This window comes from Scyliorhinus torazame, chromosome 22 (assembly GCF_047496885.1).
Source record: "Scyliorhinus torazame isolate Kashiwa2021f chromosome 22, sScyTor2.1, whole genome shotgun sequence".
In the NCBI taxonomy this organism is placed as follows: Eukaryota; Metazoa; Chordata; class Chondrichthyes; order Carcharhiniformes; family Scyliorhinidae; genus Scyliorhinus; species Scyliorhinus torazame.
In genome coordinates, this window is record NC_092728.1 from 52670696 (window position 1) to 52686018 (window position 15323).

The following is a 15323-nucleotide window of genomic DNA, read 5'->3' on the forward strand; positions in this document are numbered from 1 at the left end:
ATTCTAAATGGGGCCTAACTAATGCTTTATAAAGCTTCAGAAGTACATCCCTGCTTTTATATTCCAAGCCTCTTGAGATGAATGACAACATTGCATTTGCTTTATTAATTACGGACTCAACCTGCAAGTTTACCTTTAGAGAATCCTGGACTAGGACTCCCAAGTCCCTTTGCACTTCAGCATTATGAATTTTGTCACCGTTTAGAAAATAGTCCACGCCTCTATTCTTTTTTCCAAAGTGCAAGACCTCGCACTTGCCCACGTTGAATTTCATCAGCCATTCCTTAGACCACTCTCCTAAACTGTCTAAATCTTTCTGCAGCCTCCCCACCTCCTCCATACTACCTGCCCCTCCACCTATCTTTGTATCATCGGCAAACTTAGCCATAATGTCCTCAGTCCCGTCATCTAGATCGTTAATATATAAAGAGAACAGCTGTGGCCCCAACACTGAACGCTGCGGGACACCACTCGTCACCGGTTGCCATTCCGAAAAAGAACCTTTTATCCCAACTCTCTGCCTTCTGCCTGACAGCCAATCGTCAATCCATGTTAGTACCTTGCCTCGAATACCATGGCCCTTATTTTACTCAGCAGTCTCCCGTGAGGCACCTTATCAAAGGCCTTTTGGAAGTCAAGATAGATAACATCCATTGGCTCTCCTTGGTCTAACCTATTTGTTATCTCTTCAAAGAACTCTAACAGGTTTGTCAGGCATGACCTCCCCTTACTAAATCCATGCTGACTTGTCCTAATCTGACCCTGCACTTCCAAGAATTTAGAAATCTCATCAATGGATTCTAGAATCTTGCCAACAACCGAGGTTAGGCTAATTGGCCTATAATTTTCCATCTTTTTCCTTGTTCCCTTCTTGAACAGGGGGGTTACAACAGCGATTTTCCAATCCTCTGGGACTTTCCCTGACTCCAGTGACTTTTGAAAGATCATAACTAACGCCTCCACTATTTCTTCAGCTATCTCCTTTAGAACTCTAGGATGTAGCCCATCTGGGCCCGGAGATTTATCAATTTTTAGACCTCTTAGTTTCTCTAGCACTTTCTCCTTTGTGATGGCTACCATATTCAACTCTGCCCCCTGACTCTCCGGAATTGTTGGGATATTACTCATGTCTTCTACTGTGAAGACTGACGCAAAGTACTTATTCAGTTCCTCAGCTATTTCCTTGTCTCCCATCACAAAATTACCAGCGTCATTTTGGAGCGGCCCAATGTCAACTTTTGCCTCCCGTTTGTTTTTAATGTATTTAAAGAAACTTTTACTGTCATTCCTAATGTTACTGGCTAGCCTACCTTCAAATTTGATCCTCTCTTTCCTTATCTCTCTCTTTCTTATCCTCTGTTTGTTTTTGTAGCCTTCCCAATCTTCTGACTTCCCACTACTCTTTGCCACATTATAGGCTTTCTCTTTTGCTTTGATGCATTCCCTAACTTCCTTTGTCAGCCATGGCTGCCTAATCCCCCCTCTGATAACCTTTCTTTTCTTTGGGATGAACCTCTGTACTGTGTCCTCAATTACTCCCAGAAACTCCTGCCATTGCTGTTCTACTGTCTTTCCCACTAGGCTCTGCTCCCAGTCGATTTTCGTCAATTCCTCCCTCATGCCCCTGTAGTTACCTTTATTTAACAGTAACACCTTTACATCTGATTCTACCTTCTTTCTTTCAAATTGGAGATTGAATTCGACCATATTGTGATCACTGCTTCCTAAGTGCTCCCTTACTTTAAGATCTTTAATCAAGTCTGGCTCATTACATAACACTAACTCCAGAATGGCCTGTTCCCTCGTGGGCTCCATCATAAGCTGCTCCAAAAAGCCCTCCTGTAAACATTCAATGAATTCCCTTTCCTTGGGTCCACTGGCAGTATTATTTACCCAGTCCACCTGCATATTAAAGTCCCCCATGATCACTGTGACCTTGCCTTTCTGACATGCACTTTCTATTTTGTGGTGCATTTTGTGCCCCTGGTCCCGACCACTGTTAGGAGGCCTGTACATAACTCCCATTATGTTTTTTTTGCCTTTGTGGTTCCTCAACTCTACCCACACAGACTCCACATCATCTGACCCTATGTCGTTTAGTGCTATTGATTTAATTTCATTCCTAATTAACAAGGCAACCCCGCCCCCTCTGCCCACCTCTCTGTCTTTTCGATAGGTTGTGAATCCCTGGATGTTTAAATGCCAGTCCTGAACCCCCTGCAACCATGTCTCTGTGATGCCTACCAATTGCATCTACCAATTTGTACACAGGTACCACAAACAAAAATGAGGAAATAACAAAATAATCTGTTTTAGCTGGTGATTATGGGGTAATTATTGACCAGGACACAGGGGAAACCTTCCCTCCTCTTACTCGAAAAATGATGTGGTACCTTTAATGTTCACCTGAGATGGCAGACTGGACCTCAGTTTAATGCCTCGGCCAACTCTAACAGCATTCCCTCGGTACTGCACTGAATGCAGCCAAGTTTCTGTCTTACAACCAGAGCCTTCTGACTCAGAGGTGAGCGAGCTTACCACTCAGCCAAGGCTGGGAGCAGACTAGGGATGCGCGATATCTTCACCAGTTCCGGATCCTAAAACTGATGTAAAGAGGCATCTCCTGTGTTGCCAACAAGTGACAATTGGACACTTGGAATAGGGCACTTTACCCATCAAATACCTCCTTCTCCAGTTAAGACAGGGTTCTTGGTGACACTGCATCTTTAATTTAAAGAGGAATTTATTGTCTGTCATATACATGTAACATGTAATATTCTAGGGCCTGGATAAAACCCTGCTGTGTGGCTGCGTTCTTTGCCAGTAATGTGTTTTATCAGGGGAATAGGGATGTAGGTTGGCACTCGGATGAGCCCATTAAAATAAATGGTGGAGACAGGCAGATACACATTGCCGATGATGTTCACAGAATTGTGAGTCTCCATTAAGATAAAAAACGTAACATTATTGAGTGTATTTTTTTAAACTCTGCACCAAGAGAGTCATTCCTTCTGTTTTTAAGCAATAACGATATTACAAAGGCCCATGCATTTATTTTGGGTTGATCGCGTTGGGTATGTTTCCAACGGTACTTATCTTCTCTTGCTTCCCTTCGCAGGATCTGAAAGCTGTGAATGGTTACCTGAAATCCTGTTTCCTCATTTTCCCGAATTATAACCTGGGCCATGGACTAATGGAAATGGCTTACAATGAGTACATCAATGAATACTACGCAAAAATAGGTAAATACAAAAGTGTTAACCAGGACTAAAAGGGATTGTGACGGGAAAAGTAAGCATTTGGCAATAGTGTGCTTTCAAGCCCAGTATTGTCATTTACAGGCCTCCTCTCTGGCGCCATCTGTATTTGTTAATGGACTGTGGGATGAATCTGGTGGCATGGTACAGGCAAAGGTTTGCCTGACTGATGCCAATGGGAATGAGTACATGCTGATCCTTGAGGATTACTTGTGGGTTCTGTCATGAAGTACCCAACACTTCAGGTTCCAATTAGTTTTTGCTCTATAAAAAAGGGAAGCAACAAAATACAGGCATAACTGTCTTTGTGTGATGTGAGAACAAAGCTTACGCTCATAAAATAACTCTTGCGCAACGGAACTTTGGAATTCTTAACAAGAAGAGAGGAGAAGTGCACATTGAGAAAGAGAGAAGGACATTTTGTTGTCGGGGGTGGGTGTGTGTGTGTGTGATGCGGAACAGGAAGACAGAAAAAAGGGTCCGGAAGGAAGGTGAGACTGGGAATTCCTTCCAAGGTTTTTGAAGGCAGGGTGGCGTTGATGAGGTAAAGTAGTTCGGGCGAGAAGTCCTAAAGGTTGAGATGCCATGGCTGCAAAATAGGGAAGCAGAGGTATGGGGAACATATGAATCATACTGACCTTTTTACTGATGAAAGTGACTGCTACATGGAAGTCAATATATTTAATCAAAACTGTGAAAACCTTTTATCAACGTGTGCTGAATTCTGCTGCCTGAGGGGCTTTAAAAAAAAAAAGGGTTGCCAATTTTATCCTGTTCCTTTCTTGAGGTGCTAACTCTTGGTGAAACAAAAATACCAGCCGCCTTCCCTTGTCACGATCAGGTAATGTGACCACTTGCATTCGGGATCTCAATTTTCCCTTTCTCTTCCTGAACTCCCAAGAGTCACTGCAGCATCTCCTTGGTCCCAGGTTGAGATTGAATGATGTGCTTGGTTAGATAAAAAGAGGATTAATGTACATCAGCAGATAAACGGAAGCAAGTACATTGGGAAGAAATTAGTCATTAGAGCAATCATGCCGCACAGAAATTAAGAAATAACTCCCTGTAGAATTTGCAGGGGAAAGAAAATTAAACAAAGCTGTGCTAGTGCCGCGGGAAACATGAGACCCAGGGACAGGATGCCACAGCAACATCAGAATATACCATCTTAGATATATGAACAGAAAATGCTGGGAAAGCAAGGCAGCTTCTGTGGAGAGAGAAGTGGTCCACGAAAGAGTTGGAAGATGTTACAAATTTTAGGCAAGGACAGAGACAGGGAAGGTGAGGAAAGAGCAAACAGGAAGGTCAGTGAGGGGATGGAAGGCAAGAGACATTTAATATGGGCAGCACGGTGGCGCAGTGGGTTAGCCCTGCAGCCTCACGGCACCGAGGTCCCAGGTTCGATCCCGGCTCTGGGTCACTATCCATGTGGAGTTTGCTCATTCTCCCCGTGTTTGCGTGGGTTTCGCCCCCATAACCCAAAGATGTGCAGGCTAGGTGGATTGGCCACGTTAAATTGCCCCTTAATTGGAAAAAAAAAATTGGGTACTCTAAATTTTTTTTTAAAGAGAGAGACATTTAATAAAGAGTAGAATTATTACCAATCAAAGAAAATGAGAGCAGTGCTTATGACCTAACATTGCTGAACTTATGGTCGAGTCCACAAGGCTGTAAAATGCTTTATTGAAAGGTGAAGTGCTATTTCTCAAACTTCTGTTGAGCTCGTTGCCAGGATTTCACCAGAGTGCCAGGGGAAAAGTGCCATTTAGAGCTCAGAGGAGCATGAAGTGGCTCAGGATGAAACCACTACCTTTATATGGGGAGGAGGTTCCACCTCCGAGAGCTGCTGGCCAATCTGATTGGCTGGAGGTCTTAGGTCCCAGGACCTTTTCCCACCCTCGACCCAAATAGGTCTACCTGTCAGACTTCCCACCTGTCACCAGCCGTAAAATTACAACCAGGTGGGAACTGGCCCTTAAGAGCCTCCATTGGTGCTAGAGCAGGCGGGCCGCCCGAGGCTCAACCCATTATCCGTTAAATTGCGACCAGGTCCGTTGCAGCAAGGCAGGGAGGAATGAAATGAAAATTGCTTATTTTCACGAGTAGGCTTCAATGAAGTTACTGTGAAAAGCCCCAATCGCCACATCCCGGCGCCTGTTCGGGGAGGCTGGTACGGGAATTGAACCGTGCTGCTGGCCTGCCTTGGTCTGCTTTAAAAGCCAGCGATTTAGACCAGTGAGCTAAACCAGCCCCTGACAGGTACGATGTGGGAACTACTCCTACAGACCTTGACACACACGTCCTACTTGCAAACATGCTTTCGGGGATGCTAAACCCCTGCCCAGTGTACAGAGCTGAATAGAGGAAATTAAAATATCTATCCTCTTAAGTCTGGCCAGAGTTCAGCCCAACTGTACATTCTTGCTGTTCTTGGCCTGGGGAGATTTGTTCATGAAAAGATTCCATCTCAGACTAGCAAAATTGCGAATGCAACTTTTTAATAACTGGACACATGTGAGGCCGTTGCATCCACAATTCTTCTATTCAAGTCCTCTTCATGACTGGGACAGTTGAGGACATGTATTAGATGTGATGGATTTGACAGCAAGAGAATTAGTTTATATTAAACAACAACATCCAATCGGGTTTAAGGTATGTGTTTAGTATCATTTCTGCAGTCACAGTCAGACAGCCTCCATGATATTTTTCACTCTACCACGTCACCCCTTTATTGCAGTTTCATATTCAGGAGAGTTACTGAGCTGAGAAAGGAAAACAAGGAAGTAAAAGACAAGGGGCGGGATTCTCTCAGCCCACGCCGGCCCGGAGAACTGCCGGGCCAGGCGCGAATCATGCGATGCCGCCCCGACACCTGTCCGCCGATTCTCCGGAGAGCGGCGAATCGGTGCCGGCGCGGTTGGTGCGGCGCCAGTCGAGCCGGCGATTCTCCACCCGGGATGGGCCGAGCGGCCGCACAAAAAACCCAAGTCCTGCCGGCACCGTCCACGTGTGGTCTTACCCGGCGGGACCTCGGCGTGCATGCATCCGGGGGCGGCCTGGTGGGGGGGGGGGGGGTGGAAGGGGGTCCGAACCCAGGGGGGGGGGCCTCCGCTGTGGCCTGGCCCGCGATTGGGGCCTGTAGATCAGTGGGCCGGACTCTTGGGCTGGGGGCCTCTTTTGCTCCGCGCCAGCCCCTGCAGACGTACGGCATGTTGAGTTGGGGCCGGCGCAGAGAAGGGAGCCACTGCGCATGCGCGGATTGGCGCCAGTCGCAGCGTGCATGCGCAGACCCGCGGCGGCCATTTGACGCCGGCATCGGCAGTTGGAGCGGCATGGATCACTCCAGTGCCATGCTGGCCCGCTGTAGGGGTCAGAATTGCTGCTCCTGAGGGCATGTTGACGCTGTCATGAAACGCGACGGCGTTTACGACGGCGTCAACACTTAGCCTCAGGATCAAAGAATCCCACCCGTTGTGCCTGATTGTAGATGTTTACACCAGGCAGTGATGTGGTCACTGAGTCAGTCTCATCGGCCTTTTCGCACGATGTCAGTCAGCGTCCCCCAATGCCCCCCCCCCCCAACCGCCACCAACACACACACTCCCAGTTCTGCACCTCCCTAGAGTGACTGCCATAGACTTTGTTGCCAAATAATCAAGATGACACTTAAGGATGTATCAGTTCGGAAAGACACAGCCAGTAACAGCATCACTGGTTACACTCTTGACCATTTCCACTAGTCAGTGAAACATTCTACAGAGCTGCGTCAGTTGGTTAATGGGGAGTTGTCACATTCATTTCCACCCTTCCTCCGTCCTGAAGGCTCTGATTCATGCTGAGGCCTAGTTGCACATGGTGGTGGTGAGGCAGCTCACTGCCACATTCTCAAGGTCAACTAGGGACGGTTAATAGATACTGGCCTATCCAGCGACACCCACATCCCGTGGCACAGTGGTTAGCACTGCTGCCTCACAACTCCAGGGATCCGGGTTCAATTTCGGCTTGTGTGATTGTCTGTATTTAGTTTGTACTTCCTCCCTGTGTCTGCGGTGAGGTCCCTGTTGTCATGATATGCACTCATGCACATCATGAGATACAGACAGGCAATGACAATACAGACACCCAGTACAACCAATCAACACACAGGACAGAACGCAACCAATCACCAGGCAGAACACTAGAAGGTGGTCTCCCACTATAAAACACATGAGGCAGCAACACTCTGCCTCTTTCCACTGGTGACAACTGGAGTCACAGACAGGGTGTGTATATCAGTCAGCACCTTCTACACGTGGCTCAGAGCTAGTCTGGTCTAGTGAGTTATAGTAAGCACGCTTAGATTAGTAGAGTATCAAACCCACAGCGAACTGTGTGCACTGCTTAACGAGTTCAATAAAGCCAACACTAAAGTTAGGGGGTCTACTTTCAAGTACAACTGCATCCAGTTGCAGTCCGTGTTACCCCAGGGTGATTAACACGACACCTGTGAGTGCTTCGGATTCCCCCCACAGTCCAAAGATGTGCAGGTGAGGTGGATTGACCGTGCTAAATTTCCCCATAGTGTACAAAAGGTTCGGTGGGGTTACTGGGTTGAGGGGACAAGGTGGAAGCGTGGGCTTGGGTATGGTGCTCTTTTGAAGGGCCGGTGCAGACTCAGTGGGCCGAATGGCCTCCTTCTGCACTGTAACTTCTATGATTCTGTGTCTTCACCTATGTGATTGTCCTTCACCTGGTTAACATGTGGGCACAGAGCCATGCTCTCATACTCAGTACTGGGAGTAAGCATGAATAGTTCAAGACTTCGCTTGGTGAATCTGGTGTTTTTATTTCCACATCATTTATTGCCATTGAAAAATGAATACAGTGAAGCCTGTGTATTCTATAAAATGCTTTGGCTCATATGTGCATAATTTCACCTTGCAGGCCAGTTTGGCAAGATGAAATCGCCTTTTGAATGGGACATCGTGACACGAGGCCTTGTTGCCATGACAATAGAAGGGTTTGTGGGCTTCTTCATCACTATCATGTGCCAGTACAACTTCTTCAGGAAACCACAGTAAGTATGTGGTATGACCGAGGGGGCAGATATCACCTGTTGGTTCGTGTAACACCCAGAGTTGCAACTTCGTGGAAAGCCATCATCAAAGTGTTGCAGAATTTTGTGTGTTTGTGAGAGAAGTGCATGAGTTACACCCGTGATCTTTGTGGCAATCTGATTAATTACATCAATTGCACAGTGCTGTATATGTTCTCTTCCCCCACCTTCCCCTTTGGAACATACAAAAATATCCCTGACACCATCATTAAAAGATAAGTCATAAAAGACTAAAAGAAGTCATAGCAGAAATAAGGAGTAAACCAGATTCTGATAGTGATCCACAGAAAGCACTGTGGCCGATTCTCATTACTAGAGGTGTGAGCTTTGGGAAATGTCTACATATTTTTCATCAGGGAAGAGATCTTTCAAAGGGTATCATCCAGCTTTATGAACTATTTAATGGAATAGAGAAAGGCAACTAAAGCCAATACTTTCAGGTAAACCAAGGCTACAGGACAAGAGGGCATAAATTCAGGACATATTGACAGAGGGCTGTGCACTGTTAAGATTGGATTAGGATAGGACAATACCAATTTATAGTAATTTCACACCTTTAACATAATTGAAATCTCATGAGGCGCCTTCCCAGGAGTTATATAAAATAAAGTGAGCAGCATGAAGGGATATCAGGTCAACTGATCAAAACCTTGGCCAATAAGGTAGGTTTTAAGGATTGTCTTAAAGAAGGTAGAGATGTGGAAACGTTAAGCAATAATGTTCTAGAGCTTAGGGCCCAGGCAACTGAGAGTACAGCCACCAGTGGTGGGGCGATTAAAATTAGAAATGCTCAAGAGGACAGAATTTGATGAACATAGATACTTCGATGGATGTGGAACGGGAGGAGATTGCAGAGCTAGAAAGGGCTGAGGACCTGGAGAGATTTGAAAACAAGTATGAGAACTTTAAAGTCGAGGCCTTGCTCGACAATGAGCCAGTGTCAGTGAGCGAGCACAAGTGTGGTAAGTGAATGGGACCGAGTACAAATTGGGACACGGGCAGCAGAGTTTTGAATGACCTCAAATTTACAAAGGGTGGACTGCATTGGACTAGTTGCGTCCAGAGGTGATAAAGAAATGAGTGAGGGTTTCAGCAGCAGATGAGCTAAGCCAGAGGAAAAATCAGCTGATGTTAAAAGAGGTGGAAATAAGTGATATTAGTAATGGCGCAAATCTGACACCATGGTTACAAATGATCTGGTTTTTGTCTCAGAAAGTTGCCAGAAAGAGGGATAGAGTTGGCAGCTAGGGGAATGGAATTTTGAGCAGAACCAAAAACAATGCCTTCAGTCTTCCCAGTACTTAGTTGGAGCAAATGTCTGACCATCAGTGCTGAATATTGAATAAGTAGCCTGATCAGTTTAACAATGTGGAGGAGTTGAGTGAGGTGGTGGCGAGATGGAGATATTAGACTCACTGGCAGGTGCAATACAGGTGTATTGTTAATTTTCTGATAAATGGACTTGAGGACTGTGGTGATATGCATCACTGTAAATACACAAGGGGTTAATGTAAATGCACGTAGACTAGATAGACACTAGAGGGAGCACCAGAGACATGACGCACAGACATTCAACCAATAGGTCAGTAAGATAGGACACGACCAATGGGCATTCACGATACACATAGAGGTGACACTACCACAGGAGGGCATTACACCAACACATATAAAAGGACACAGCACACATGATCTTCCTCTTTCCAGTGAAGACACTCAGTGAATACAGACACAGGGTTGATTGAACATCACACCCACCACAGGCAGCACGGTAGCATTGTGGATAGCACAATTGCTTCACAGCTCCAGGGTCCCAGGTTCGATTCCGGCTTGGGTCACTGTCTGTGCGGAGTCTGCACATCCTCCCCGTGTCTGCGTGGGTTTCCTCCGGGTGCTCCGGTTTCCTCCCACAGCCCAAAGATGTGCAGGTTAGGTGGATTGGCCATGATAAATTGCCCTTAGTGTCCAAAATTGCCCTTAGTGTTGGGTGGGGTTACTGGGCTGTGGGGATAGGGTAGAGGTGTTGACCTTGGGTAGGGTGCTCTTTCCAAGAGCCGGTGCAGCCTCGAGGGGCCGAATGGCCTCCTTCTGCACTGTAAATTCTATGATAATCTATGATAACCACGTGGATTGCAGCAGACTGGTTTGTCAGTCTGAGTAGCTATCGAAGGATTAACAGTAGAGTCGAATCCAAGTAGGAGAATTGTTAATAGCTTAATAAATGTGTTAAAGCTATCTCCAAGTCTGAACCTTCCTTTGTCAGAGAGCACATCAAGGAAGCAGCTTATGCTACGTCAAGAGCAGAACAAAACAAGGACTTTTGCAGCAAAACCTAAGTTGTGATCTCACGGAACTTGGTGTGTAATGTATGTGCTTTGATAACGAAGAGCTGTAATGGCATTAGTTGTTAACTATCTTCAAATCATCCTCTGTGTAACAGGCGCTTGCCAGTTTCTAACAAGCCAATAGAAGATGACGATATTGATGTGGGGAATGAGAGGCGACGTGTGTTGCGAGGTGATGCAGACACCGATGTTCTTAAAATTCAGAACCTGACAAAGGTAAAGCAAAATGGAACGGGAACATTGTGAATTCTGCCTTTGAAAGAAAGACTTCACACAATGCCTTCTGTGGCCTGGCGAGGTCTCAAAGTATGTTACTGCCAATTAAGTGATTTTTTAAAAAGGTGTAATCACAATTGTATTGGTTCAGATTTTGGGAATGGAATAACTGGGTTACTATCATCATTCATGGTTTGTCAGTGAGGAGAAAATCAAGCAGGAAATTCCGGTGACAGCACATGCACCGTTAAAGTTGGAAATCAGTATGTTACTATTCAAGTTGCCCTGCTCCTCCTGAAGCTTTGCTCTAACAGTATCGTGCCAAGAGACTTGGCGTTGAAACGCATGAAGAGTGAGACGCTATGGTACTTACTCACTGAATGCCGACGAAGCATTTCAGAAAACGTTAGAACTTGTCCATTCAAGCGCGGGATGTGCAAGGGTCCCTGGTGCAAGGGTCAAGGATGTCTCGGAGCGGCTGCAGGGCATTCTGGAGGGGGAGGGTGAACAGCCAGCTGTCGTGGTGCATATAGGCACCAACGATATAGGTAAAAAACGGGATGAGGTCCTACAAGCTGAATTTAGGGAGTTAGGAGTTAAACTAAAAAGTAGGACCTCAAAGGTAGTAATCTCAGGATTGCTACCAGTGCCACGTGATAGTCAGAGTAGGAATGACAGGATAGCTAGGATGAATACGTGGCTTGAGAGATGGTGCAAGAGGGAGGGTTTCAAATTCCTGGGACATTGGGACCGATTCTGGGGGAGGTGGGACCTGTACAAATCGGACGGTCTGCATCTGGGTGGGACCGGAACCAATGTTCTCGGGGGGGTGTTTGCTAGTGCAGTTGGGGAGGGTTTAAACTAATGTGCCAGGGGGATGGGAACCGATGTAGGAAGTCAGTGGGGACAGAAACAAAAGGCAGGAAGGGAGAGTGTGTAAAGCATGACCAGAGAAAGCAGGGCAGAGAGCAAGGAAGGTCTACATTAAATTGCATTTATTTCAATGCAAGGGGCCTGACGGGCAAAGCGGATGAACTCAGGGCATGGACGGGCACATGGGACTGGGATATTATAGCTATGACTGAAACATGGCTAAGGGAGGGGCAGGACTGGCAGCTCAATGTTCCGGGGTACAGATGCTATAGAAAGGATAGAACAGGAGGTAAGAGAGGAGGGGGAGTGGCGTTTTTGATTAGGGAGAACATCACGGCAGTACTTAGAGGGGATATATCCGAGGGTTCGCCCACTGAGTCTATATGGGTGGAACTGAAAAATAAGAAGGGAGAGATCACCTTGGTAGGACTGTACTACAGGCCCCCAAATAGTCAGCGGGAAATTGAGGAGCAAATATGTAAGGAGATTACAGATAGCTGCAAGAATAATAGGGTGGTAGTAGTAGGGGACTTTAACTTTCCCAACATTGACTGGGACAGCCATAGCATTAGGGGCTTGGATGGAGGGAAATTTGTTGAGTGTATTCAGGAGGAATTTCTCATTCAGTATGTGGATGGACCGACTAGAGAGGGGGCAAAACTTGACCACGTCTTGGGAAATAAGGAAGGGCAAGTGACAGAAGTGCTAGTGAGGGATCACTTTGGGACAAGTGACCATAATTCCATTAGTTTTAAGATAGCTATGGAGAATGATAGGTCTGGCCCAAGAGTTAAAATTCTTAATTGGGCCAAGGCCAATTTTGATGGTATCAGACAGGAACTTGCAGAGGTAGATTGGGGGAGACTATTGGCAGACAAAGGGACGGCTGGTAAATGGGAGGCTTTTAAAAATGTGTTAACCAGGGTGCAGGGTAAGCACATTCCCTTTAGAGTGAAGGGCAAGGCTGGTAGAAGTAGGGAACCCTGGATGACTCGAGATATTGAGACTCTGGTCAAAAAGAAGAAGGAGGCATATGACGTACATAAGCAACTGGGATCAAGTAGGTCCCTTGAAAAGTATAGAGATTGTCGAAATAGAGTTAAGAGGGAAATCAGGAGGGCAAAAAGGGGACATGAAATTGCTTTGGCAAATAATGCAAGGGAGAATCCAAAGAGATTCTACAGATACATAAAGGGGAAAAGAGTAACTCGGGACAGAGTCGGGCCTCTTAAGGATCAACAAGGACATCTATGTGCAGAGCCACAAGAGTTGGGTGAGATCCTGAATGAATATTTCTCATCGGTATTCACGGTGGAGAAAGGCATGGATGTTAGGAAACTAAGGGAAATAAATAGTGATGTCTTGAGAAGTGTGCATATTACAGAGGAGGAGGTGCTGGAAGTCTTAAAGCGCATCAAGGTAGATAAATCCCCGGGACCTGATGAAATGTATCCCAGGATGTTGTGGGAGGCTAGGGAGGAAATTGCGGGTCCCCTAACCGAGATATTTGAATCATCGGCAGCCACAGGTGAGGTGCCTGAAGATTGGAGAGTGGCGAATGTTGTGCCCTTGTTTAAGAAGGGCAGCAGGGAAAAGCCTGGGAACTACAGACCGGTGAGCCTAACGTCTGTAGTAGGTAAGTTGCTAGAAGGTATTCTGAGAGACAGGATCTACAAGCATTTAGAGAGGCAAGGACTGATTCGGGGCAGTCAGCATGGCTTTGTGCGTGGAAAATCATGTCTCTCAAATTTGATTGAGTTTTTTGAGGGAGTGACCAAGAAGGTAGATGAGGGCAGTGCAGTAGACGTTGTCTACATGGACTTTAGCAAAGCCTTTGACAAGGTACCGCATGGTAGGTTGTTGCAGAAGGTTAAAGCTCACAGGATCCAGGGTGAGGTTGCCAATTGGATTCAAAATTGGCAGGACGACAGAAGGCAGAGGGTGGTTGTAGAGGGTTGTTTTTCAAACTGGAGGCCTGTGACCAGTGGTGTGCCTCAGGGATCGGTGCTGGGTCCACTGTTATTTGTGATTTATATTAATGATTTGGATGAGAATTTAGGAGGCATGGTTAGTAAGTTTGCAGATGACACCAAGATTGGTGGCACAGTGGATAGTGAAGAAGGTTATCTAGGATTGCAACGGGATCTTGATCAATTAGGCCAGTGGGCCGACGAATGGCAGATGGAGTTTAATTTAGATAAATGTGAGGTGATGCATTTTGGCAGATCGAATCAGGCCAGGACCTACTCAGTTAATGGTATGGCGTTGGGGAGAGTTATAGAACAAAGAGATCTAGGAGTACAGGTTCATAGCTCCTTGAAGGTGGAGTCACAGGTGGACAGGGTGGTGAAGAAGGCATTCGGCATGCTTGGTTTCATTGGTCAGAACATTGAATATAGGAGTTGGGACGTCTTGTTGAAGTTGTACAAGACATTGGTACGGCCACACTTGGAATACTGTGTGCAGTTCTGGTCACCCTATTATAGAAAGGATATTATTAAACTAGAAAGAGTGCAGAAAAGATTTACTAGGATGTTGCCGGGACTTGATGGTTTGAGTTATAAGGAGAGGCTGGATAGACTGGGACTTTTTTCCCTGGAGCGTAGGAGGCTTAGGGGTGATCTTATAGAGGTCTATAAAATAATGAGGGGCATAGATAAGGTAGATAGTCAACATCTTTTCCCAAAGGTAGGGGAGACTAAAACTAGAGGGCATAGGTTTAAGGTGAGAGGGGAGAGATTCAGAAGGGCCCAGAGGGGCAATTTCTTCACTCAGAGGGTAGTGAGTGTCTGGAATGGGCTGCCAGAGGTAGTAGTAGAGGCGGGTACAATTGTGTCTTTCAAAAAGCATTTAGATAGTTACATGGGTAAGATGGGTATAGAGGGTTATGGGCCAAGTGCGGGCAACTGGGACTAGCTTAATGGTAAAAACTGGGCGGCATGGACTGGTTGGGCCGAAGGGCCTGTTTCCATGCTGTAAACTTCTATGATTCTATGTTTTTTAACAGTGTTTTAAGTCTTGATCATTGCCAAGCAACGTCTCCCAGCCTGAACATTTAGTTTTTTTTTAGTTTTTCCAATTTCAGGGCAATTTAGCGTGGCCAATCCATCTACCCTGCGCATCTTTGGGTTGTGAGGGTGAGACCCACACAGACACGGGGAGAAAGTGCAAACACCACACAGACAGTGACTCGGGGTCGGGATCGAACCCGGGTCCTCAGCGCTAACCATTGCGCCGCCGTGCCGCTGAACATTTAGTTTTCAAGAAACCACGGAAGTCCCGATGTGGAGACCTCCCTGCAAATTGCCCAGAAAGTGTTAATTTCACGGTTCAATTCCCATACCAGCCACCCCGAACAGGCACCGGAATGTGGCGACTAGGGGCTTTTCACAGTAACTTCATTTGAAGCCTACTTGTGACAATAAGCGATTTTCATTTCATTTCATTTCATTCATATTGTCGTGATGTTGAACCCACAGTTCTAAGAAATAGTACCTGTTTGACATCTAGCTGAAAGGGCGGGCAGTTTAACATCTC

General features: G+C 46.2%; 1 protein-coding gene across 3 annotated transcripts in view; it reads left to right on the forward strand.

The window, feature by feature from the left end:
- abca2 (ATP-binding cassette, sub-family A (ABC1), member 2) overlaps window positions 1-15323 on the forward strand; it is a 739176-nt gene that overhangs the window by 656168 nt on the left and 67685 nt on the right. For all 3 annotated transcript variants that reach the window (XM_072488215.1, XM_072488216.1, XM_072488217.1), the window contains 3 exons: window positions 3119-3242; window positions 8184-8316; window positions 10793-10913. In XM_072488215.1, the coding sequence (XP_072344316.1) occupies window positions 3119-3242; window positions 8184-8316; window positions 10793-10913 (378 nt within the window). The remainder of the gene's footprint in view (window positions 1-3118; window positions 3243-8183; window positions 8317-10792; window positions 10914-15323) is intronic.